This window comes from Tigriopus californicus, chromosome 1 (genome assembly GCF_007210705.1).
Source record: "Tigriopus californicus strain San Diego chromosome 1, Tcal_SD_v2.1, whole genome shotgun sequence".
NCBI classification, from domain to species: Eukaryota; Metazoa; Arthropoda; class Copepoda; order Harpacticoida; family Harpacticidae; genus Tigriopus; species Tigriopus californicus.
In genome coordinates this window covers 2452281-2479796 of record NC_081440.1, presented here as the reverse complement: position 1 = coordinate 2479796, position 27516 = coordinate 2452281, and the positions used below count along the sequence as shown (strand labels likewise).

Below are 27516 nucleotides of genomic sequence, written 5' to 3'. Positions count from 1 at the left end.
ATCAGTGTCACCTCACAATTTTGCAATGACCTAGCTGTAATCGCATTGTCATTCGCAAATGGACCTTTTACCCTTTTATTCGTACATTTTGGCCGAATTTTTGAAGTCATATATATATAATCAGCATAATCGGCCCAGTCCATTTCATATTTTCTGTCATTTTCATATCAAAAAAGACCAATCCTCTGGCAAAACAAACATAATCATGAATTATTCAATATTTTGTTGGCATCTCGTGGCCTTGGACCTAAAGATATTTTTTTTTTAAGTAGCAATCATGATGTCCACATGTTGAACTTTTGCTCTCTTTCAAGCACGTGCCTTTCTTTCCCTGTCCCTCGGCATCGGCCATAAAACCCATGTGGTGCCAAATGATGTTTCTTCTCCAAACATGACCTCATGAGCTTCGACACCCCGTGCTTTGGCCGGATTCTGGTGGGTTGATCCTGATTTTCAAACGTTTTGATGTTGAGAGCAACACCAATGGCCGTTTTACGCTGCAAGGAATATGGTTTACGTTCTGCACTTCAGAGGGCGCTTTGTGAGTCAGCCTCTACCAAATAAAGGGCCGATTGGGCCGATTCCTCTTCATTAAATTATATTGCTTTTGTAATGTTTTTGGCTAATACTATCAAAATCTTATCTATAATTAACGACCAAGGTCACAGGAAAAGAAATCGCTTCCATGGCCTGTCACGAGAACTTGATTTAGCAATCTACCGTGCCTCCTCCCGTTTTGTTTGGGCTGTCTGACGTTGCAAATATGGACCCTTATTGGTTGGAGGATTATGTTTCCTGTTTAATCGTTTTTAACTTTATTTGAGCTTTTGCACCCGAATTTGAGAGTGAGAAGAAATGTTTGAAGTAAGGAAGCTGCCGGAAATCCGAGGTGATTGTTGAACAACTCTGAGTGACATTTATTGGCTTGTCTGGAAGAAACGATGTGTCAGAGTGACTAATCCAGATACGAATCATTCGCTTCTTTAACTAAATAAGATGATATATTTCAGGATTATCCAGGGACAAGAGATTCGTTCTTTTGTCCCGAGGGTCAGGATTGAGTAGCGTCCACTCCAGCGAGGGGCTACAGTTAATTAATTGATTGATTGATAGAAGAGCTTCATATGTGATGTCTATGCTTGCAAATTGGCTGGATTCATTAGCACTTCCAGTTGAGGATCGGCCAGATTCACAGAATCCTCCTCAGATTTCTGAGCGGATCCTGATCCTGATTCCGCGGCTTCAACCGATTCATCGGATTGATTCGTTCCTTTGAGGTTGGGGAATTGAGGGATCGTGTTGAAATCGGGATAGTGGGCGTTATTGGCGAGTTTGTTCACGAAACTGTCTTTGGGCACCTCCATGGAGGACAGATTGCTGCCTTCGGCCTTGACAATTTCCGCGGAGGTGGCGGCAAAACTAAACTCGGACGAACCGGAGCTACTATAATTATCATAACTAAGCGGTTTGGCCGTATGTATTTGTCGGTCACTACGAAATGAACTAGATGGGCCATTTTCGCCCTCGGGCTCCTTGGCGAACACTTCTTGCTTGAGGCTTTCCGTTTCCCTGTGCGCGCTTCGGATCTCCTTTTGTCTGGAATGGAGAGATTCGAGAGAAGATTTTAGTCCCGGGTTAATGCAAAAACTGACAATTTGTCTTGGCCTAGATTGGGTCTTGCATGGAAATGCCCGAGCAAAATTCAGTATGAATGCCAGCAAGCTATATGAATATGAAAAAGCGTTGTAGTGAACTTTGAAATAGGTGGTCGCGAACCAAGCATAATTCAAAATTTTCAGTGAGAAAATGACCGAAGAGGGAAAGCCATCTTTTGAAGCATTAGTTAGACGAACATTTTTTTTTTTTGCAGGAAGAAAAGACGAATGAAGCCAAATGTAAATGCAAAAGCTTTACTCCATTTCAAGCCACTCAATTTCAATGTCTCACATTTAATATCGCTCATGATCCAAGAAAACAACCCTAGAAAGTACAACCGTTTTGTTAAGTTCTTTAAGTTCATGATATTTGAAAAACACTTCTTCTTAGTTTGTATGCTCCAACAAGAAATGGCGGGTGTTGCATTCATTCAAATCAAATCAAATGAACCTGCATTTCATTTGGTTTTGAATGAAAAAGGAGATATCACACACTCCCGTAATTTCTAAATATATTTTGCTTTAGATCTTTTTCGTAGAGTTAAATTCTATTTTTTATTTTAGTGTGTATTTGACTATATTTTATTAACGTAACTCAAGAATACCTGTAACAGGAGGATCGTACGTGACCATTGGCGAAGCTATGCCACTTTGTGATAAAAATATTTCAGCTCCTCAACAAACCTTACCAGAGATGCTACCATTCGTTATGAAAAAGCGATTTGAAAGAAAAAAATGTTGCTTGCATGATGCAATTTTCAACTCTTTTCCTTTAAGTGAAAATGTCGGAAGCTTCTAATCTATATAGTAAAAAGTCTAGAGTTTTAGGAATAGGTATCTGTCAATCTATAAAAGGTATGCACTTTGACTTCAAATGGGAATTCTTAAGGGAATTCACTTTTCTGCCTGTGTTCATTTATTGATCCGTCAAAGAGCTTTGACAAAAAATAAAATCGGCCTAGCTCCGGTGATGTCCACTCCTCTCGTTAAAGGTCTCTGTTAAGGCCATTGGTCACCTCGATTTCTTTTTTTCTTTTCCTTTGTCGTCACACTTTTTCTTACTCAAAAAACTCGCTCACAATTGGGAGAGAAGCATCGGAGTGAAGAAATTGAGATTAAGTGCCCAATATGTTTGTAAGTTTTTAGTTTATTGTGTTTGACTTCGTATCTTTATTTGTGTCTTTTATTTTTCAAACACAGGGAACCGTTACATAAGAATAACGCGTATTCGACATTGGAGGCGATCTTTATAGTCTCTTTGCGTAACTATACCTCAAAACTATTCTGACATACCTCGATCAAGACCTAAGCAGAAAGTAGCATTTTCTCCACTGACAGTATCTTTAAGGGAAGCAATGGTTTTTGCTATGATTGACTTGAAGGAAATTACCAATAACTGCGGTTTTTTCTAATCTCTTAAATCATTCAAGAAGACCTTCATTGTGGATAGGATTAAACGCCAACCAAAATATGTACCTGAAGTTCTGTTTTTGGCTATTTTTCGTTTTTGCTTCCTCTGAACTCGTTTCATCAATGAAATTTGGATGCGTGCGGTTCTTTTGACTAGAAGAGGGCGCCACCCGGCGGCGAGATTCGGTGGGAAAGCTTGTTCCATTTGAGTTTCCCACACCGTTACCATTGACGGCACCAGAATTTGAAGCAGTCTTATCGTCCTATAAATTAGTAAAACTTGTTCACATATTCCAGCAAATTTTATATCTCATGGACCAAACGCCACCAAATGAATGATGGGTGACAGAAAAGACATTCATGAAAGTTTTTTCGAATTTTTTATCTTCATTTTTCTATTCAGCTTTGTATGGACTCAATTGAGCTGTAACATTTCCCAACTTACCTTTTGCTCTATCAGGGCCTTTTTATCATCCGATTTTTTGCAGCATTTCACGCATGAAGAGCAGCATGATGGTACAGTGCAAAATAGAATTCTCAGAAGACAAAAGAACACGCCGCACCCAACTAAACTTGGCCCAATGAGTTTGAGTTCCAATGTCTTGAAGCCTTTATCACCTAGGCCCACAAAGGTTATGACCAAGCCTATGGCCAGCATGCCTAGACCCACATACAAGATCACGTTGGCACTTGAGCTGGCGCGATAGATGCCATCCTCACCATCCAGTTGCTCAATCTGTAAGAATGAAATAGCAAGGCGTGAGTTTTCACTTCCCAAAAACCGGTTTGTTTCATGAGCCATGTTCTCGCTTCACAGCAAAAACAATCCAGAAAATTCCGTACAAAAATTGCAATCATCAAGCAAGTCTTGATTTCATGATTTTTTCATGCTTTCTTTAAACTTTGTCAAGCAGTATAACTCCAATACAAAGGCAAGCTTAAAGCAACGCAAAATAAAGCAACGCAAACTAAGTCCCCCGCATGGGTTGGCCTCTCCACGGCTTCTTGAATATGTGAAGGCTCCACTCACATCTGTTTCTTGGATATTCAGACCAGGTAAGAGGCCCTCCAATGATTTCACTTGTTCTTGCATTTGTTGGGCCTGTGGGTCACAATTATTAGAACACTTAAGACCTAGAAATGCCTTCTCATGATCAGTTTGAGTTTACAAATCGCACCTTGTTGTGCCAAGTATGTCCGCAGCGTGGCGCTGCTCTCGCGAAAAGAAAAATCTATAGCCGATACCCAACTCAATTTCACAAAGATATATTTGTTGTCTGACAAGTTGTTCAGTATAATTCAGAAATGATTTGAATCAAATTCGAAATCGTCAAAGTCATTGAAATCGGCCAAAGGAGCTTTGATATCCGTTGTGTAGCTGGAGTCCCCCTCCAAGATCCTTAAATCAAAATCGGAATTGGAAGCCTGTTTTTTGGTCCTAGTCCATTTGGTCGTTTGTCCAAAGCTTGACATTGTGCTCCTGGATTTTATTGAGCCTTCTTGGAATGAGGAACTGGTCGATGAGACGAGGGAAGAAGTGGATGAGGTTTCTTGCGAGGACACTAAGGACTGATGACGAATTGAGGCTGCCAAGATAGACCTCGCCTGATCTGAGTTCAAAAGTATCACAGTTTTTCGCCCTTGAGCAATAGTTGGCTGGATATCATTCCGCCGATGGTAGGACCGCTCCACCAGTTGAAGGTCAGTGTTCTGAATCTTACACGGGAACGGATCCCAACGTCTATTATTGAACACATCCTTGTCTCGAGCTGGCGTGTAATACGGGTATTTCTTATTTTTAACCGGCTTGAAATCATCCACTTTCAGGATGATTCCCTGCTCCAAAGCCTTCCGCTTTAAGCCGGAGGTGTCCCGACGATTCCGGATCACTTCTGCTCCACATCCCACGTGAACCATGATCACTTAGGGATGGGCCAATTCTTTTTGGAGACATATCAGATCATGGCTGATAATGAAGATGGCCTGAGGATTGAACATGTTTGTCAAGTATGATTGTCGTCCTCTCGCCTTTTCCGGACTAACTAAGGCCTCGTTGCAACTCTTCAGTCAGCCTTTGGCTTTGCTACAGTCTGTCTCTGCTATTAGTAATGAGGCGAGTCATTTACGTTGACTATTGATTTTAGCGTTAGCGGGGAATCACAATGGTGCTGAAGTGAATGGGGCCTTTGTTTATTAGTCGGCCAGAGTCATTAAACTCTCTTACATCATTATTGTCTCATAACAGAGTCCTTCATACGTATCAAATAGAAAAACATGTATCGATACATTTTTTGTTGTTAAAAATGCCATCTAGACTCATAAATATGATTTCGAGTTCGAATTTTTAGCAAGTAAACTATTCATTCTACTTGTAAAAGAAAGATGAGTCTAAATATCATCGGTGACAGATTGTATAACTCGATTTTTCAACTGCATAGGCCCATTAGTTCAGGCCACGGTGTGGTTTTTAGTATCGATTGACAAAAGCCTTGCCGAGTGTTTTAGGAAGCAGCCTCGAATAAAGTGTTAATGTGAGTGTCTACGCCGATAAAGATATGATTTATGCATTACCCGATATGGTTTGTATCCGAGCAATGGTGTTAAGTTTCAAAACATTGAAACACTCAGAGAAGGAATATGTCGATTTCTAGTAACAAAATGTTTGGCTGACTCGCAGATTTCTCAGAAATGGCTAGCTTTCCTACTAATTTGTGACTTGATTGATGGACACACTCCGAAATGGGTAGACAGCTTTGATCATTGCATTACATGTCGGAGCGCACTTCCCTGTTGAATAAACTCAGTATTAACCGACACAGTTAAAGATTCAACGAACGAGCTTTGACCGACACAAAAGACAACGTAATAATAATAATACATTGAGCCAGAATACACTCATGGCTTTGCAATATTTCCACTTGTGTCTTTTTGGTCCAATCGCATGTATATCCAATTTCTTTTTTAGAATTTCAGCCGTCTTTTCGTAACATCGCTCGAGATTGAGTAGTCAATGATTGAACTTGCACTTTCGAGACCTTCATTGTTCAACACTTGTCAAACTGAAGCAATCAGGCAATGTTTAAGTGCTTTCGTTAGTTATCAGAATTTCTTATTAGCACGGCAGAAAAGCGGTAGCAAAATAAATTTGACATTTATGAATTGACGAATTCCTTACCACCTCGATTACAACTTTGAGGAGTTTCTAACCTTTCGACTAGATGTCTCCATAACGGGAGGACCACTCTAAAAGTGGATGGAGAGGCTACGCTTGAGAATTGATGTCGCTATCGGAATCAGTCAAATATGTTTGTCTGAGCACATTAATCCCAAATTAGCCTTGTAATTACATTTCGCTCATATTTTTGGACTCGATTTATCATTAAAAGTGGTTTTGGTGAGCATGCCGAAAAAGTCTTAGGTAGCTATCAGAAGCTTTATCTTTTTTTGTGTGATTCCATCATTTGTTAGTATTCCATCACTATAATAAGGCCTCCACATTGACTCACAAAAAGGGGACGCTTTTCGACGACATTCCCCAAACGAAAACCATGTTTTCATAACGATCAAATTAATGTGTATGAACCTTGGTCAGAATGTTCCCTTAACATTACACCTGAAACGATATTAGGATGAAAACATATTTGTAAGTTGAGTTGGTAGCAATTGCCAATCTACGTAGTATGGGACATTCATTGGGACAACCATTCAGTAAGGATCGCCAGGTCTATGGTTCGACGAAGTTTGACAAATATGAACATACATAGCAGACTTATTTCTGGTGCTCCTCATCAAATCTATTGCGGGTTTAGAGAGCAATTTAAGAGAGGCCACGTGGTGAAGTGGTTAGTGCATTTTCCAAAAGTGAGAGATATCCCTGGTTTAAATCTCCTCATCAACCTTTCTCCAAAGGAAACGTTTAGATGCTAATCACTAGACCTTGAAAAATAAGTTGCCTTTTTTGCAGGAAATAATTCTTTTAAGTTGAGAAAAAATGCGAAAAAGTTGATAAAACAGGGAAAATAGTTGTCAAAACTAGAAAAAAGTTGTGAAAAATGTGCAAAAACAAGTTGCAAAAATGCAAAAAGAATTATTGAAATGAGGAAAACGTCGTTTTTAGCCCCTTTTAGCGACTCTGCAACATTTTTACTGTAAAGCCTGGTCACCGAACTTCATTAGGATTAGGATACGTTTTCAATTGATACAGATGTCATGCATGGTGAACAATTGATTCTCTTCTTGAACTCTTTTTGTAGAAGGGTGCTTTTGTTCACAAAATAATTTTGGTTCAAATTATACACATGACGCCAGGTTTAGCTCAACTTAGTCCCCTGTTAAATACAGGGCCCAAGCTCAACTGAAAGCTCTCTTTTTGGGACTTTCCCAAACTGAAAAAAGGGATTTGAATTTGATATTCAAATTTGTTGGTAGACCAAATATTGTATAAAGCTTAAGTGGCAACAATTAGACAAATCATTACCGTTCTTTTTAATCACACCAGGGATTACATTCTTAGAAACGGCTAGAAAAGCCGGTGAAAACCCAAACAAAAAAAAGAAATTTTGCACAGAAGGAAACTAAATGGTCCCAAACAAACGAACAGCAAGTTAAGAAGGAAGCAGATAAGGACCAAAATGACAATAAAAAGGCAAAAAAGTCCTAAAATGCGAAAAGTAGTAACAAAAGAGTCAAAAAATAGCCGAGAAAGTGGAAAAAATGACAAAAAGTGAAAAAATGAAAATTTGGCTTAAAACATTTTCTCTGCCAAAAAGACAAAACGGATAAAAAAAAAAATCAGGCGTTAACTTTTTCTTTAGGTCTATAGTAATAATCCCACCCACAGATCGAGGTACAATCTGATGCTAATTATGACACGGTCTATTCGAAAATTGGGCGATGTGAAAGCGGACTTCGTTGGCCGACCCTAGCACCCATCAATAAAAAAACTTGAATTCGGAACCAAAGGTTGAGTTAGATCTTGATTTCTTTCTCTTTTTCATCTCTTATCAAACCCGTTTTCATAACTTCATTACGCAAGTCCCGCTTTCGGGGTGGTTCACTTTTTTCTTTGGCATTTCGAGGAATGGTTACAATGTGATCAAAATGCACAACAAATTTCAAAAATCAAACTCAAGTTGTTAACAGCAACATAATCATACATACCTGTACAGGGAAAATTCTAGATTTTTGACAATAATTTTCATGTATTGGAATATCTATTCATTTTTGAATACGAGACGAACTCAAATAGGTTTGGAAATATGTTATAGATCTTCTGCTGTTCAAAACTGTGTCACATCTGCCCTCATTAAAGATCTTTGACAAACTCCTGACTTTCAAATATGCACTTCGAATTCAATTTGGGATTCAAGAAATGATCTCAAGAGGCATGCATATCAATGATTTTCTATAAATAGTCACATGAAATACGAAATGAATGTTATAATACATTATGATGTATCACTTTGAACTCGGGCCATTCCCATTTTCGATTTCCGTGGAGAAAAAATCGTTTCAAAAGCAACTCTTTAATGTTAAGTATATCAACGGATTGCTTTACTATTGTCTATCGCAACCTCTCGTTGAGAGTCTGGCATTTATTTGAAAGGTCAAATCTCTAATTGACTAAATTAGCTCCAAAATGGTTGTATGTATTACCATCAATTGCTTGGTACTAATAGCCAGGTATTTTAAAGGCATTATAAAAATATTTACCAATGGTTTTGATATTGTTTTTGAGCTTTTCATGATCAACAAATTGAACTTTCTCTCTGAAGCTGTTCGCTTTTCTACTGTAATAAATCCAACATATCTACTAAAGATCACTTTTGTAGAATTTCAAATTTGAAAATGAAATATCTCTAATCTTCGTAAGGGACGTTCCAAGGTTCCAAGGTATCAGTCCTATCCGGAAACCGCTGAATGAATGAGAGGTGAGAGCCGGCCAAATTAGAGAGACCTGCTGCCAAGATGAGGGAATTGAGGCCGTGATTTTCACGGTCCAATCTTAAGTCTTTGATCCCGGCTTACACAACAATCAATGCGACAGTTAATCAACGACGAGTGCTGGACTCGAACAAATTGATCAAAAACGTCAAAATCGATATCAAGTCTAGCTGGGACGTGGACAACAAAACCATAACATAGATCCGTTACGCATTAGGGCCTGTCAGTCAAACATCTACAGTACATCAGACTTGTGTCAATTACTTTTTGATGTATAATTGATTAGAAATACATCAGTTTTAAGTGTAATCCGTAATCACTAGAGACAGAAAAAAACATTTTGTTTTGGCGTTGAGGGTAGATTCCAGACGTTTGTCAAGACTTGTTTGTCTTGCAGTAGTGACTTTGTATCTTTAGTTTCAAAGCTTTATTGCTCAATGTTGTACAGTTTTGAATGTGAATAGTTGTCTGAGCACAAGTTCACCCAAGAAGAAGAACATGTGTTCTAAACAAAACTAGTTTTGACAAACGTCTGGAATCTACACTCAACGCCAAAACAAAATGTTTTTCCTGTCTCTAGTAATCACTTACAATTACAGTTACTCTGTTTTCAAATGAAACTAATTCCAATTGCGATTACTTTCGCATTGTAATTCAATCCGTTTTCTTTCTCACTGTCCAGCTAATTTCGAAACCATTTTTTATGGCCATGTCTCGAGTTTTCAAGTAATTTTCAAATCAAGCATTAAAATCAAACAATAGTTGTCGTTTTTCTGCTCTCTGCTGTTCAGATATTCGGCATATCCGTAAAACCAATCACAATTGTCAAACTTCTTCAAATTAGTACTCGATATAAAAATCAATTGAAAATTTGAGATCCGGTAATGACAAGTTTGTGAGCAATGCAGACAACAAAGATAAAAAGGTCAAGTTAGGAGGGGATGGTTATGGACTATTAGATGGAATCTAAATGTTTTTGTTAGATCAACTAAAATATGCTGTAGAAATAGGACCAAAATGAAATTGTGATTGTAAAGGGTAACATAACACTTGCTTTGATTTGAAGTGCTATTTATTACAGATACTGTGATTATTTTTGCAACGAATTGCCATTACTTGAAAATGTAATCATAAATACAATACAGGTCAACAGTACGTAGAGACCTCCATCTTTATCAAAAGGGGTCGCGTATCGTTTCTCATAATCCGTTTGATATGGGCAACCTTGCTTATTAGTAGCGCTCCCAATAATAGAGAAACAAATTCATAATTCCCTTATTTAAGTAGAACCACCATATTCCTTCTCCGCAAAGGTTTGCCAAATGACATTACAAAGTTTTTTCAATTACTGGACAATGTTAAGAAAATCGCAGCATCTAATTCCTTTATTCCAGGAAGCTAAATTTATTTGTTACACAAACACGAATAACATGATCCTCAAGTTCATGATATTTGTTAAACAATTGATAAGAGAAAAAGTGCAGTCCAGTACCCCTGGAAAAATGAAAAAAAATAGTCTCAACCCTATCTTCGGAACTCCTTCATAAATTTATGTCTTATGCATTATGTAAAATCTTTCCCAAGACTGGGTAAGTCATTTTCTCCCGATCAACAAAGATTTTTAATCCCCTCTATCATGAATGAATTGTGATTCCTTACATCATTTAAATTCGGCAAGAATGTAGTCAGCATGTAGTCTGTTTTGAGGTTTGCCTTACCTTTTTGTGTTTCCTGTACTTGGCGTGGTTCTCTTCAATCTTCTTTTGTCTTGGTCCACGTGGAGGCCCTTGGCGGCCAGGAAAGGCTGTCCCAAGGCCATCCTGTGGGATCTACAGTACAAGTAGCAAATAGTATTCGTCGTCGAATAGAAGGTAAGCGAATCAGAAACCTCCTCTATCAACAAATAATTTACAACCAAAAATGGCCAAAGGAAACAGCTCATTCTCTTTGACGGCACAACCGGAAAATAGGACAAGCTAATCAAGATAATTGGCCTTCATAAGGCCTTCACCTAACCATGCGACGAGCAAAGGGACTGCGGTTGGTTTTTTGGTAATTATCCTTATGTGACGTAAAATCACCTCATAATTACAGAATTTTATTATCCAGTGAAGGGGTCAAACATCTTGGACATAATATTTCTTAGTTTTGACATGGGTGCAAGAAAATGATTGGTTTCCTCGGGCAACTTTTGAGATGTCAAAAAATATCTCTCATTAACACAAGCAACGAATCAATCTAATGCATTGAAAAAAACCTACATGTCATCAAACTGGATCATGCAGTTGCAGATGCTTTTGGTTTTAGAAAGGACGTGTTTTTGTGGTTGTTTTATTGCCAAGCAGAACGGACATTTTACATTCTGACCTATTGCTCAATCAGCACACGTCGTTTCTTTCAAATACTGTTGCAATAAGTGGTGATTTACGGTTAAAACACTCTTGTGAGCATGCAGTCTTGAAAAATTTGTCAGGGAGGAGTTGGTTGTAGGTAAGGATAATCAAAGGTCCGAAATATTGGGACCATGAAACATGCTATGGAACATTTTGCGGTCTTCGGAAACCACTACTTCGTACAAGAGGTCCTTCCCGTAATTAGGAGAGATTACTTGCCACAGAGACTTGATTACCTCTATATGGAGAGACCCATTTTCCCCTAACCCAATATTACCATCTGATCTTTGAACAGACCTTCACCAATATGGACCAAAAGGCCGTTCGTTCCAAGGCAAAACCAAATGCTTAGTGCCCTCGTACCTTTACCTAAGCGTCGGGATTTTGAAGTTCGTTTGGCTTCTTACCCGCTTGTAATATTCATATTGGAGCTTGGTTCGAGGATCCAAACTTGGCGGCTCCTCATCATTCTCGAGAGCTCTGCCTCCAGTTTGGACCAATTGTCCGTTTTTATCAATTTGAAGCTGAATGGCACTGCCCGATTCCCCACCAACCGTCATTCGTTGGCGACTACTTCGTTGCCGTTTCACTTTGTTCGCTACGATAGCCGCCATAGTTCAGGCTGATTTTTGATCCGGGCCTTTTGCACTACTGAATATCTTTCACACCAGGTTTTGGAAGCACCTTGTCCCACTCAACTGACTGGATCAACCTTCAGAAGTCAACTCTGTCGATTTGTTTTGTACGATTGGCTTTTTGGACTTGCACCTGCCCGTCCTTCTAAGCTGGAGAGTCCATCTCGAAATTAAGCTTTTGCATTCGGAAGTCCACATTGGATTGCCAAACTTTTGGACCCTTCCAAGTTAGATTGAGCCAACAAGACATCCTCTTCGACCAAAAGGATTTTAGAAGCTACTCTGATAATAGGTGGGATATCCATTTTTGGTGGCAGCAAACTGTCTCACCTTCTTCCTCCACAAGAACAACTCACACACTCAATGGAAGCTCAACATTAGTTCTTGGGTTTGACGTTCCCAGATCTTATCGGATTTGTCCATCTTCACGTTTCAATCACAGCCAAAAACAGGCTAGAGACGTACACAAACACATTGGGAGATAGAGTGCTGGTGGAACATGACTCAAAGAACCAGCCTCTTCTACCCACCACACACGTCTCAACAAAGTCGTCGAACAACAAAAGTTTGTTTTTCAGACCCTCTTTTCCTTCGGATTATGAATGGCTTGGAGGCAATGCATTGCCACTATTGCACCTCTGGTCCATGAGGTCCACACCAGTCTGTTCTTCTTGAGCTAACATGTTCCCTACAAACGCGTGGATGGGTGGACAGCGAATGGCGAAAGGGAAAAAAGGAAAACGTGGAGAAGGTGTTCCATTCCTGGGTCCACTCACAGTCAGGCCTGAATTGCTGGGTGGCCTCTCGGCTCCTCCTTAAGACTATTCAATTAAGGAAATGGATCATTTTAGCTTTTCGCTTTTCCAACGAACTTGGACCGGCTCATTTCTAAAATGAGATATTGATACCAGAAGTAACATTTGGAATGGCAATGCCCAATTATGGTCACTTGGACCACGAACGGTTCCCAATTCTCCAATACGTAGACAGCGTTCCATGGACCACTTTAACCTCTGGACATGAGTTTTCCTTGAGAGGGGCGATATTTTGGTCTTTAAATAACAGGCTCAAGTGTTGAAATCGATCAGACGAGTCCAGATAGAGTGAAGAACCATGAGAAGGATGAGTGAATCAATGGCATGATTGCCTGATAAAGACAAACCAAGAGTTTGGTAGGACATGGTGGCGTCCAGATTTTGAGCTGTTCCCTCCAATCCTTTCGTCTGCGTGTGAGTGTATGTGTGTGTAAACATTTCAAAGACCTGAGCTCTCTTGGGCGGCGTGCGATATTGGGCGCTACTTGAGAAGCACTAATGTACCTACATACAATGGGTGAGTGAGTGAGCCAACTAATAATAAATCCAAGGGATCCAAAAGGAGGCCCGGAAAAATATGGAGTTGGAACATGAGGGCACGCATGTGTCCATTTGGTGGCAGATATTTTCGTTGTTGTTGTTTCGGGACGAGACTTTAGAGAGAAAACTGAATATGAGGCATAATTCATCACTCTCAAAACTAATTATGACCTTGCAAACAAAACCCTCAAAAGGAATATCCTTTGTTAGACTCTCTGGACCATGACTTGGAGCTTCGATCAATCCAGGACCAGGTTAGACACTCAAATCAATGGAGTGACGACGTATTTTGTCGTGTGGTTGAGTTATAAAGTCTAGCAATCTCGAAAGCCAGGGAGCAATTTCCCGTTCCAATTAGAGGCTTCATGATTAACATGCATGAACTCAGCCCGGAACCACACGACCCCCGTGGCTTGCTACATACGCTACAATACGTGAGCTACAAGATTCGAACTAAACCAGAGATGGCCAAAGGTATGTCACAGTCATTGAGAGCAAAGCCTAGAATTGCATGCAGAAATTTATCAAGGTCCAGAACCCGTTAATGGAGGAAGTTGTCTTCCGTCTCAACTTACCCGGGGGGATTCGAGGAACTCATATGCGACGAAGCTGTACAAATCTGAGAGAAGATCTTGATAAAAAGGAGAGCTAATTACGACCTACAAGCTAGTAGTAGAAGAAGTAAAGATTCTAATCCGAGCTCTATGCTAGACCGACTTTTAAATCAACGCTATCTAATATAATGGCATACGTTACTGAGCTTGATTACCTGCTTATAGAGATGGTCAAACCTAGAGGGGATTTTTTTTATATTGGGTAACAGTAAATGGAAGCAACTGCGGTTCAATTTTAGGGGTTATTTAAATCTAAATTCCAGAATTGGATTGTGATTGCAAGTACTAATGAGTTTCAAAGGAAAACGTTAGTCTACTCAGGGCCCCCAATGCGAGCAAAAAAGTATTCAAAAGTAACGTTTCAAAACGTGTGCCTATCTTTATCAAACTCGAAACCAAGGTTGCTTCAAAACTCAATTTTGATTTTTGGTACTCTCATTTTAGCTTACAATTTACATAGTGGTAAGTGTTAAAATTGAAATGAAGTGTTGGGAATGTCAAGTGAAAGAAATTCATGAAAAAATGAGGCCCAGCACCCTGATTTTGAGCATTTTGGGGAAGGAGAACTAAGACAAATATCACCGTCAACTCGCACCATCCGCTCATTGAATTTTCAATAGTCGAGTGATTTTGAGTGAGCTGTGTTTCAAAACCCTACCAAATCAACATGTTTGGTGTAATTCGGCGAACGCACTATCAAATTGGCTCAAAACCACAGTGATATTTGCTTAGACAACCAGGTGAAATGAAATAAATGTCAAAATTCAATGCATGCATAGTGAGGTTTGGCTAGGCATGTTGTCTTTGATTTTACTTCATGGAATAACGTCAGTTGTTCATTAACGCATTCACTTGACAAGCCCTATCGAAGAAGGCTTCTGAACAAAAAAATTGGAACCATTGACCTTTCCATATTGCTGAAAAGTCATTCTTTCTAAATTATTGGGACGCAAAAGAGAAAGTTTCAAAAGATATGAAATTGAGTCCACATTCAAAGGTTGAAGTCCTTTCCTCAATTGGAGTAAGTTTAGAAAGTATTTCCAGACGCTTAAAATCCTCTCTAGGTTGTATCTCTATGGACCGTCTAAAGTAAGATCTGAACGCTCTACTTAAACATGTACCTTCATACGGCCTTGAAGGGCATCGGGAGTGGTGTCCCCGCCCTTTGAATCTTTGTCTGTTGCACCTGGAACTTTGGCCGTGACCAGGGTGAGCTTCGCCGCCGCCTGCTTTGTCTTTTTGGCCCTGGAAATGTTTTGTTGAAGCTCTTTGGCTTCAGCCAAGGCACGCTTATATTTGAAGTAAGGCAGTTCATTGGGATCAAAGCGTGGGCCAAAGGGCTTGATGTACGGCCCTCGGGGAATATCAGCCTTATCGACACTGTTTTGTTTGCGTTTCTTATTCCGTACTGCGGCAGCCCCGAACATGTTTCCGTCTTAGTCCAAGAGACCAAGTGCAACATCGATTCAGGGCAATTCCGTGGATCACTGGGGGATCCAAGGCGTCCTACAAGACAGAAAGTTAATCCTCGTTTCAGTCACGCTTTCTCTTTGACTTGGTTTCATTCCCCGAGTTCCAAATTCCCCCAATGGAGGGCCTTAGCTCTCCAGCGTTTTTCTTAAGACAAAACGTGACCCATGCAAGAACGCCATCTAACGCCAAAGACGTGAAGTGCGAGTCGAGCCGGACAGAAGTACGGTGAAAAAGCCTATCTGCTGCAGAAGATATTAGTCTAATGGGAACCATGACGTTATTCGAACGTGTTCCAAAGAGCCTCTTGGGTGCTGCTCATGTCGAGTGCCAAACGTCGCATCTCTTAGCTGTCATTGACACAGGCTAATGAGGGGACAATGCGACAAAAGGTCCGACACCGAACCGACGACAATGACACTAGACTTGGCAATGTTGTAAATACCCTGTAGTGACATTTCCTGAATACTGTTCCTTTTCCGCCCATCACGAGTGCCACGAGACACCAAAGACCCCGCAAAGTTTTGGGGGCCAGACTCAAACGAGATGATATATCATTGAACTTCCTCAGTTCCAACTTTCCATTGGGAATCTTAGGCAAGCAGTTGGGGTTTGCAATCTTCATATTCTCCCAGAATCAATCTTGATAGACCAATGGGGCCCATGGGCCTTGTATTTAAAAAAGAGGCTCTTTGAAGCTGTTGTCCATTTTGGCATTTTTGTTAGAGTAACTCAATCTAAGAATATGTTTAACCCTGATACAGGGTGTGTCGCAGGGGTTTGACTACTTTTTTAATATATAATTAACAATGCGATACTATCCATTCCTCGATGTAAAAGTGTTTTCACTGAAAGGTTCTTACATTGCAATAAATCTAGAAAGACTCATAAGGAGTAGCTTGGTTTTCACCATTTGGAGAATGAATTGACCTTGATTAGTGCAATTTGATTCACTCACAAATCGACAATGACAAAACATTAATATTCACCAAAGAAAAGACACCCACATATGTAACATACCACTTTACGCCATACATTAAAAAACGTAACATTTTGTGACACACCCTACTTCGAATCCAAGAAAACACCTGTATGGTACGAACATGGGTCTGTTCCATTTTTCTACCAAAGACAACAAATAGAGACGAAACAACAATAAATTGTCAGCTTAACTATGGATCCCGGACATTCATAACGCTCTACCTCTAGAGTATTGACACCAGGTTGTCTAATGACACTTTCCTGATTTTAAGGCACATTGAATTGAAGCAATAAGGGGCGGCTTTGATAGGAGACATGTAAGGACATGAGGATTGATGCCACAAGAAAACATCTCCCATCGCCGTTTTTGGAACTGCGACGACGCTTTTTCCGGAAAACAACCGCAGACAAACTCATTCTAACGACACAGAGGGTGAGAAAAAAAGACATCGAGATCAAGAGAAGTTCTTCAAAACGATGGGTGAAAGCAAGGAGAGAAGACGAAGAGATGCTGGAAGGGCCAATGTTGTGATTTTGAGATTCTAGTTCTCTCTACACAGGAAAGAAAGACTTGAAATCTGTGAGGGCAATGGATAGATAGATAGTTAAGAAGGCAAAGAGGAGGGAAGGGCAATCTTTCTGTGCGTCTACCTCGGTGGGATCCTCTGAGATAAGTCTTCTGAGGTTCAGCGCCGATTGCCCAAACTCGGGCTTAGATTGGGTCCCAATGGAACCTTGGCGAAGGGCAGGGATGGGAGTGGTCACAGGGGGCGTATCAGGGTGTTTCTTCTTTCTTTGGTTTCTAATTGCAAGGGCGGCCAAACTCATTGTGGTGGAATATATTTTGCGTGCCGCTCTTTGATTAAATGCATTCCAGGAGAATCAAAACTTTGTTCTGGAAGAAAAAGCAGCGCTGCCAAAAGGGACAAGAAGAGGGCACGAACATGCCAGGGAGACAATCATTGAGCAGGTTCAAAGACCAAGGATGGGGATAGCTACCTACATTACATCAAGGGATCGCTTGGTTTCTCATCACCTGCACCCTTCTGCTGTAGCGATACATGGGGAATGGCTGACAAAGAGTGTCTCGACGTTTCATGTTCATGACTAGAGAGCAACCTGTCTTGGCATGATTGCAAAGGAAATTCACAATATGTTTCAAGCGCTCGTGTTCGTGTTCCAAAAACCTTCACCAGTCTTGGACCAATGGGTTCATCTGGCTCGGCAAAACCCGTATGTAATTGTCTGGAAGGAAGGACACTCAGGCATGTTTTTTGCCGGCGAAATACGAAATTGATGCTGTTAGCGCCCGAAGAGACGAATGGAGGATGGGTGGGTGGGTGACTCCACTCGGTTTTGGAAAGGAATGGTGGAGGATTGGAGAGACCTTTCGCTTTTCACGAGACCGTCCAGGAAAACGGTAAGATATTTTCGCGAGCCCAGACACCGACCGGGTCCTCTCTCTCAACTCTTTTTTCCCGATAAATGAACCTGTCTAACGAGATGAATGAAGCAATAAAACATCCACCATGTTTCCTAAGTGCTTTTTTCAGATTTTCCCCCTTCTCTTTTTCAAAGTGTGCTTAGAGGTACGTCTTTTGGCGGGGAGGCTGGCTCAGGATACGAGCCTTTTGAATACCGATTGTGCTATGATACTGTACAAAATTCTTTCCCTTTTCTGTGATACTGCGTGCATACAAACGCCTGGCCTGGATAAGCATCCCGTCGAGTGTGCTGAAGAAGAAAATCCCCTGCATGACATGATGCCCTGTATGTACAGGTTTTTGCTTGAGTCACTCCTCACACTTGATACGTACTGTACACGTAAGTGCTGCTCCATGAATATACGTATGTTTTCGACTTACTCCTTGTCCTGGCCGGATTTGGGGATTCAAACGAGATTGGACGTTCTGACGCTTGGCTTCGTCACTGACACTAAAACTACACTCGTCATTCCAATGTGTCAGATATTTCTGATAGGATTGGCCGAGTTGCTCGGGCCCTTGACGTGGGTCCACACCGTTCCTCTCACTAAATACATAATTTTCCAATCTGGACACGGATCTCACAAGGCCAATAGTGTTCGGTTGACTGACATTGACCATTACGGGCCCAAAGGCGAAGACCGAAGGAGAAGATGCTGCTCGTCTGTAAGAGGCACGGCGAGCATCCGATAATGGCTGAGTTGTGAGTCCCGCGGTCTCTGGCAACGTGCCCATGGGCCTCCGAAGATCGCCTGCTACGGGAAGGGAGGAAATCTGATGCGAGGGATGGGACCCAAGCGTCGTGGAGGCTGCACGCTGACGGCGTTTCCCTCGCAGGATCGCCGCTGTTTGCGCTGCCATGAGATTTCTCTCGGAGAGACGGGCGAGAACCTAGATTAGAGGATGAAATTCGTCGACGACGCCTTGGGTAATCTCCCTTTTGGGTTCCAAATCTGGGGGAAACCGGGGGATTGGCGTGAGACTCGAGTCCATTTGGCCAATTCCTACTCATGATTACTGGACACATTCTCGTTGGGAGCACTAACTGGATGGTATCGAATTTCGTTTAGGCAGTAGTCATCTGGTAAAGGATGTATTCGTGACAAATGGAGTCGAGGTCGAGTGGAACGAAGGTCAGGAATTTATGGCGCAGTCATGTCGGGCTTGCCAAACGAAAGAGGCCTGGTTTGGACTTTGTGGGAAGCAAAAAAAAAGGCAAAAAAAATTGTCAAGCTGAAGCCACGCGTTAGAGAACGGGGCAGGGACATTAGCATAACAGCCAAAAGCAAAACTGTTTTTATGGAGTCGCTCTTCCGCCATTTGAATAGACCATTATCCTTATCCGGATCTTGAGACGAACGCCACGAAATGTACACTTGGTCCGCGTGACTGGGACAGTATAAGTTGCAATCTCCATTTAATTTGGAGTGAGGCATAAAAAAACTTCTCCCCCCGACTTGAAATAGTCCCGATCGAGTTCTTTTTTGAGGCCCTGCTGGGCATAGAACATTTGCAGGGATGAGATTCTTGCTTTCGAAAGGGACCATTCCAAGACTTTCTCGTGCTTGAAGGCAGAAAACATAATCGCCATCTCTCCATTCAAGTGTGAAGAATCAACCCGTGGAGAAAAGACGCATCTCAGTACAAAGCAGTGATCGAACGGACTTTAGGGGAAGGACAACACCACAAGGACTAGGAGAGTCTAGGAGAGTACGGAGGGACCCTAACCTCAGTCTGCCGGAGCTCATCACGAACTTGTTGCCAATCCACGGAGGATCGGGAAGATCCGACGGCTATTCGGCTGTTCGAGTCCCCTGTTCCTCCTCCGGGTGCCTCCTTGTAACTGTCCCGGCGACCTCCTCCCGGGGTACTTTTGTGGGCGTCTGCTGTAGCTTGTCTCCTGCGTTTGTCGCGAATGGACGCAGCTGCTAATGCGGCCATGTTTTGATTGTGCGTGTGTTTTTTATGCACGCACGCAAGCCAGTTCTACAGTAGTAGTTTAAAGAAGGTTAATCGGGCAACATTGAATTACTTAGGCTCAGGGTTATCCATCAAGATATCATTGCCTGAGGTACATCACAGTCTAAGGGAAGGGGATCTTTCTTTCTTGGTTGTAAGGAATGCTAAAGGAAATATGTTTTACGCCACGCAGCGCTGGTTATCTGGATTGATCATCAATCTTTAATAAGCCCAAAGGAGACCGAGAGAGGACGGGCGCCACTGAATGCCGAGGGCCATTATTATTCCCCTCAATCAATAAACCAGGCCGCATTCCAAATATACCAAATCCAAACTAGCCATCATTCGTTGTACACACTGGCGGACCAATATTATCAAGGCCATCGGGATCCCAGGTTCAAGACCGGGAACCTTTCGAGAATAATTAAACATTGCTATAATTACAACTACTGCTTTGTCCTCGAGCATATGCTTATGAAGCCCAAGACACACGTTGGTCTTTGTTGGCACCTCGCTCCTGGAAATAATACCGGCCTGAAATTAGTAGCGGTTCTTCTCCTTTTGCCTCCTTTCAAAAAAGCTATTAAATATTTATATTCTCCTATTGACTCCTCGCTCTTGCCTCAAAGGCGAGCAAGGAGCTTTCCACTCAAACTCCGGTTCACACAGCGAGCCTTTTCCAGAGTGAAAATAGTTTGTACTCAAAATCTTCTTGGTTTGTGGATCAAGTTTCTCATCTTGGACAAAAACAGGAAATTGCCTCTTGGAGACCTCATCCATTACTTGCTCACGCTCAGCCTTGACGGTGCCATAGAAATATTAGCTTCATAACGGGGAAGGAGGGAAAAAACATGCATTCGCATATAGAGGTCAAAAACTTTTTGGGGGATTTTTACCGCGCAAAGGTTTAAGCTTTGATGTTGTTTACAATAGCAACACGGCCTCTCTCGTTCATTTATGGGCCATTTGACTGATGATGTCGACAATGAGATCAATAGTTGCTCGTTGTACATGAATACTTCCTTCTTTATATGGCCTTGCAAAGCCCGAGAATCAATCAGCATCCTCTCAAAAGGCTCAATTGAGCATGAAATGAATGTGAGAACAATATGAAAACAACGAGTTGTTGGCCCGAGTAAACAGAAGTGGACAAAGATCATATTTGGACGGACAGTTTTTGGCAGTGCCCTGAAGAGAGACATTCAAGCCCACTTGTGCCAAGACAACATGGACGAGATGGCTCTGGGAATTGTTTTGGACGTCAATGATTCGTCTTAACATCCCAAGGATTGTTCTTATGTAAAGATCTGGTCAAATGCTGGCATAAGAAACAGCCGGAAGAGACCTAACCATATGGCACCGTCTTTTCGACCTTGCTCCTCTCGAAACCCAAGGTCACGGAGCTAAGATGATCTCATTCCTACTGTACTGTTTGGTGTACAATAGACGGGGTTAATATATGAGCATACATGTGTTTGGCTTCGTTGTGATGACCTCGAGGAAAAATGACCCTGCTTGATTGGCCAACCCTGAGACGAATTAAAAGTTGTGCAAGACAAAGGCCAACACTTCTTACCTGAACTAATCGATAGATGCGTCGCCAACCTGTAAAGTCATTAATTATAATGCAATGCAAGCTTCTCTCGATCAATGCGCTCCCAAAGTAAGACTCACCTATTCGAAATCACGCCCCGTCTTGTGGATTAGATTTGAATCTCCCATGGGAGGGCGAGAGAGGCCTTTGCCTTTCCACGTGTCTGGCTGGCTGGCATTCGCCACTATTGTATGCTCAGTCACAGAAGAGGGCCGAACGAGAGCTGAAATCCGATCTGGTCACCTAGGGCGAGGATGATGAAGGAATCTCTTTGAGATGAATTGGAACAGGGATCATTAGTTCTCAAGCGGGCTTTCTTGATGATTGCCGCGATGGATGTTCAGATTACAGTCTCTCCTGAAAGAAGCATTTTGAAACTGTTTTCTCTCTCTCTCTCTCTGTCTCGTTCTTTTTTTCTTTCTTTCTTTCTTTCTTTTTTGTTCGTTCTTGGTCCATGATCACCGTGGAGAGGGCATCGTCGACCTTGGAACATGGAAACAGAACAAAACAGAGCGGGAGGTGGGCTGTGGATGATGATTGGATCTTTCGGGTGTTCCATCTCACACAAAAGAGGCCCCTTTTCTTGCCATGTTAGGAAGGACAAAGGCTAGATCTCTTGGCAAGTCGATCACAATTCACGAGGAGGATATGTGTTGTGGGTCCTTACTATCGTGATCATCATCGCCATGTTCCACTTTTGTTCTAAGTTCCGTACTTCTCGATGAGACCACATGGCATGCGCTGCTGAACCTTTGTCGTCGAAGATGATTCCTGGGAGACTACAATAACATCTAGTACAAGTACATCATCCAAGGAACACTCAAACAAAGTCTTTGTTGATGAGCACCCTTCAAACCCAGTCCAGTTCCAGTTCCAGTTTCCAGTCTTTCACCGTATTTAACGACCTTCACATGGCCAGTTGCTCCCTTCCAAATTTGGAGCTGAATGGTTGTACATGAGAACTGAAGAACGTACCTGGAATGCGGTCTGAAGAATTCACTTGGAACCCATTTAGAATGAAGATGGTGTCAAAGAACGAAGAAACTCGAAGTTGGTATACATTTTTTGGTTAGAAAACTTTTCCTGTCTGATTGGACAGCACTTGGGGAAACTTGAGTGTTCCCATGATGAAAAAACTTCTCATGTTTTGTCCCGGAAAAGCTCGTCTCCACTATCTGCTTTCTTCACTAACTGGGACCATTTGAAAAAGTAGGCTCATTCCCGCGCGGAACGCTCGTATTAGTCACTCTGACTCGTTCTATTCCAATTCTCGAGTGCTCAAAGAGTGAATGCACCAGGTGTCATCGGCCATTTGCTGGGCACGGCGACATCGTGGACCCCTTTGGAGCAATTGTCAATTGACTGAATGAGGAGAGTGCAATACTTCAAGCTACGGCACCCGCCCGATTTTGACTACCGTTCGACGTATCGTCCAGCTCGGCCCAGCACTTGGATCTAACTAAGTGCTGAATGAACGTGCTGTCGAGTGGAACCACTTCCCAAGCTCCACAATTGAGCTGGGGTCCTCCACCACCAACACCACCCACCCACCCACCCACCAACAGGAACAAATGGGAAAAAGTGCCGAGGCATATTGAAATGAGAGCGAAAAAGACCTGGGCTCTCGTTGGCTCGATCATAAAAGACACAAAAGGTTATTGTGGACTTATTCACACTGTTCATTTACGAGCTACTACTACAATGCTGGAACCCAAAACAAGATGATGTGGTCTAAAAGCAGGCTTCCTTGCCAACGCTTCCTCGTCCTCAGCCCTTTTAGGAAGTGTGATTATTGGTTTTCAATAAATCCACTTAAGGCGAGACCAATTATTCCCCGTCTAGATTTGCCGTTACAGCGAATGCTTCAAAGTGACTTTTCTGAAGGCCAATTAAGATGCACTTATTGGTTACAAATCACTTTGATCATGGTCCATGGGGCTCACATTTGGAACCTTCTTGAAGTGTCATGAGTACCCAACGACTCTAAATCCTGGACGCCGAAGGCTATTCTCAAATCCAGCCAGAGAGGTGCGCGTACGTATAAAAGGCCACTTGAGATCCTCAGACTGAAAAAGGCCGTCCTTGTCTTTGGCCTTTTTGTTCTGGGCAAGAAGCCTCACTCGCTCTGTCATGGATTGGGCCTGTTTTTCTCTCTCGTCCCTTCTGCGGTGGCCACTTTGACAACCAGTAAAGGCCATGTAAGAGCGCTTGTTGTGCCAGAAAAGGCCATGCATGTCCCAGGGACAAGAGGACGTATCCCCTTTAAATAAGAGAGGAGCCAATGAGCCAAGCCAAGCCAGACATACGCACACACCCATACATAGTATAGTATGTAAACGCAGACGCAATGGTGGTTAGGGCTAAAGAAGGAACGAAATCCTCTGGTAAAGGGCTGGTCCGATGAGGAGCTTCCACGTTAAAAGCAAATAGGGCCAAACTTAATTAAAGCGAGGAGAAGCAGAGCGGCGAACTTGTGTTCTGAACACATATTTCGTGATTGTGGACTTTTAAGATACGCCAGAGGACCGGACATGTTGACTCTGATAAGGTCCAATGAGGAGTGCTGCATTTGGGAGGAAAATTGCCGTTCCCCTTTTCTTGGTGAACTCATTGGACTCTACAAAGTGCTTGCAAGCCAGACCAATGTTTGTTCAAATGGCTAAGAGGGTAGAAAGCAGTCCAATGGTAGATATAAAGTTGAAAGATCAGAATACAAAACTGAAATGGTTCTCCTCTTTTTAGCACGTCCTGGAGATTAGTTCCATTTAGGAGCATGAATATTGCTTTTTAATTGTTTTTTTTTTGTAATTGGGGTGCTCGGGTACAAAAATTGAGCCTCGCCTAGTGAAAGAGGCCAACCATCACATGATCCATATAAGGTTCTGATGAACAGTTTCAAGTCCCCATCAGACTCTTTCTTCGTCTCAGATTGTGGTTTATTGAGTAAAAGTGTTTTAAAGAATAATCGTAGAGGATAATTGAACGAGGGACTTCTTTCTCTTTCGTATTGGATAACTGCGGCATGTCTCGACTTTTGCCAGCAGAATTTGAACCCATATCATTGGGGGAAAATGACCCCGCTTTGTTCGTTGTGTGTTCTAGAGCACTCTGCTACACTGGCTCCATTAAATATTTTTTGGATTATACAAATTATATAAGTACAATAACACGGAATTTCAAATCCAAAGAATATTTGGAGCTCCGTGATTCAATCATGTTATGCCAATTCTAGCTGCAGGAGGTCTTGACCGATCGTTTGTTAACACTGACCACCAACAAGTATGGATAATCGATAAATGTATGATTTCCCATTATAATTGGAGATTGTGAAACCTTACAACTCAGGCAACGGCCAATGTGTTTTGTGTGCCTGAAACCTTGAAAATAATCGTAATGCGAGTGTCAAACTCGACTTTGCCCAAACTACTTTAAATCGAATTTGAAAGAACTTGTGGGCCATCAAAATCCACTACCTGGCAGATACAACAAGTGTCAAAGAGCTATATTATTCAAGCTAAGTGTTGCACTTGAAAAATGTAATCAATGAGTACAAACAAGAAGAAACACATTCACACAAAGATGGATTGCAAAGAGGAAATACACAAACCATAACACAAAAAGACACCAAGCACCAAAGTCGATCGTCAAAATATGAATGGGGCGCATTCAAGGAACAAGAGAAATATCCAAAGATTGTTGACAACACGTTTCCAACTCATTTTGGTCAGCGTTTTGACATTCAATCTCGATATTCGCTTCCAAATAAGTGTAGTTGAATAGTCCATAAAGTTCAGGCGCGCTCGTTGATTTGCTCTTTGTGCTTTGTTGCTGCCAATGCTGAGAGGAGGCGGCATTTTTCAACCCGGATTTTCACTTTGAACTTCCAAGGGCAAGGACACTCCCCTCACTGCCACCATCTATCAAAGCAACGACAACAACAACATCACCAACAACAAGAATAGTAGTGAAGAAGTACCCAGAGTATCAGCAGGATCTTCCGAATTCATGTTCCTTCAGGATGATCAGGTGGATGTGCAATGAATGGTTCCAAATCGAAAAACATTTTTTGAACTGATCAGTGGCGAAAAGTACTCCGACAGAATTCTTACTTCAGCTTTATGCACTTGAGCGTTGTGGGAGAAGGCATTGGCAAACTTATTCCAATACCTGTAATCATTATTTACTTATTAGGGTATGGGTGAAGAGCTATTGATTTCCTTTTGTATTTAAGAGTTAGAAGAGACCATAATGAATCAAAGCTTTTCTTAGCTTTATGACGTTGAAGAGTAACTATTATCATGCTTATTGCCTCTTCATTTCTGTCCTGCGTACTGGAAATATAATCATCAACAATTCTCGTCGAAAAATTATTATCGTTGCTTAGCTGTATCAATTAATCTAATATTTTAGTTTTTTTCAGCATCCTGAAGCATTGTACATGTACAATGGAGCACAAGTCTCAGTCAAATTTATCACAAGAAATTTATCTTGAAAATGCTATTATTGACAAAGCGACAAGTAATCAAACACATGAAGGGCTACAAGTTTGTCAACTAAGGAATATTCAAACAAGCAATGAATAATCAAAGTCGAATACTCTTGCTTTGCGGTAACCGCAGACCAATAGGTATGAAAGAGTGGTTTAGTTTGAAGACTAATCTCCAGCCTTATTGATTTTCACCAAGATATCATATATCAAATCAGTTTGCCTTCAAAGAAGTAAATTGTCAATATCCGTAAAGGATACATTTCCTGGTATTAATCTTCAAAATCAAACCACGACATTCTGATACTAAAGGAATGCTCTCTGTACATGTATCAATGAGCACATTGCCTCAAATGGTTAGAAAACGTGCAAAAAGGGGAATCTAACACAGGCCCAAACAGGGCCCATTTTTGCCAACGTGTGTAAAGATCGCCAGGTATTAGTTGCTACTTTAAATACGTTTGAGTACACCCTATCAAAGATGTGGTTTTGATTTGAGCACTGAGTAGGTACATATGTACAGTATGCAGAACTGATCTTGGGGTTTTCCACGGCCTAATGGTTGTTGCCCTCAACCAGGGATGGTGCAGATAACGGTTTGTTTGGTGGGGATTTTTTGCCCTCTTGACAAAGGGCAACACAACCATTGAATTGAGAATAAGATGGGATTCCCTGACTTGTCAAGAACCTTTGTGATCCCGACCAACACCAACTTACCGGTGTTGCCGATGTGGCTGTTGTTGTTTGTTGTACTCGCTTACGAGGAAGACATCGTTTTTTTCAGCCATTCCGCTTCCGTTATAGGGCGGGGTCATTTATTCACAATTGTTACTAAAGCCATCAATGTTTTCTATGCATTGCCTAATTGACGGGAAAGACGTTTTCTTGATCAGGAAATGCGATCGTGATGCGTCATTGCGTCTAATCCCTTTTTCAGTCATTCTTTAACGCACATTAGTACCCACGGCTGTGCTCTCAGAAGCCATAATCCAGATGATCTTTGGCAACGAAGCTTGGGGAAAACCGGCGAGATCCTGTTGCGTGAGAATGATGTGATCTTCCTTGTTGTGATCAACCCCAAAACTCTTGGAAAACCCCGGGTTCTTCATGAATCTATTGTCTGAACAGGATCTTGTGTGCCCAGTGGGCCAACAGCCGTGTTGCTGGATGATGCGCTATCGCGTTCGTTTTTGTGCAAGTTCTTACTACTTCAAGGCGGCACTTGCGTATCCGTGTTCAAATGCGTACGCACGTACGCCGTACGCTACGCCAGCCACAACAAGGAACACACATGTGTTGCTCAACCAGCGCGATCATCTTGCTTGGAGGGTCGTCAAACGAAGGGTTCATGGTACTCTTCAACACTGAGAAAAATAGTCTTATAAAAATTGGTTGTTGTTTTCATCGATGAAAATTGGTTGTTGTTTTCATCGATCGGGTAAAATAAACTCACTTAGTTTGCAGAGATAAACGGAGTAAGATGTGAAGTCTATACCAAGAGGCATGATAATGAGTCCTATTGTCGAACCATTTAGCT

The 27516-nt window shown here is 41.7% G+C and overlaps 1 protein-coding gene across 13 annotated transcripts; it reads right to left on the bottom strand.

Annotated features, from left to right (window-relative positions):
* Positions 1-979: 979 nt before the first annotated feature.
* On the bottom strand, positions 980-23032 carry LOC131888256 (uncharacterized). 13 transcript variants are annotated; one of them, XM_059237085.1, is made up of 9 exons: positions 22469-23032; positions 21574-21850; positions 21476-21504; positions 19669-19926; positions 10727-10837; positions 4096-4167; positions 3511-3801; positions 3132-3328; positions 980-1596 (listed from the first exon to the last, which is right to left on the bottom strand). In XM_059237085.1, the coding sequence occupies exons 4-9, from the start codon at positions 19879-19881 to the stop codon at positions 1134-1136; spliced, it is 1347 nt and encodes a 448-aa protein (XP_059093068.1). In that variant the 5' UTR covers positions 19882-19926; positions 21476-21504; positions 21574-21850; positions 22469-23032; the 3' UTR covers positions 980-1133. The 13 variants fall into 13 exon arrangements, with proteins under 13 accessions (XP_059093068.1, XP_059093092.1, XP_059093107.1 ...); XM_059237109.1 differs by lacking the exon at positions 19669-19926 and adding an exon at positions 17108-17351; XM_059237124.1 differs by lacking the exon at positions 4096-4167.
* Between the last annotated feature and the right edge of the window lie 4484 nt (positions 23033-27516).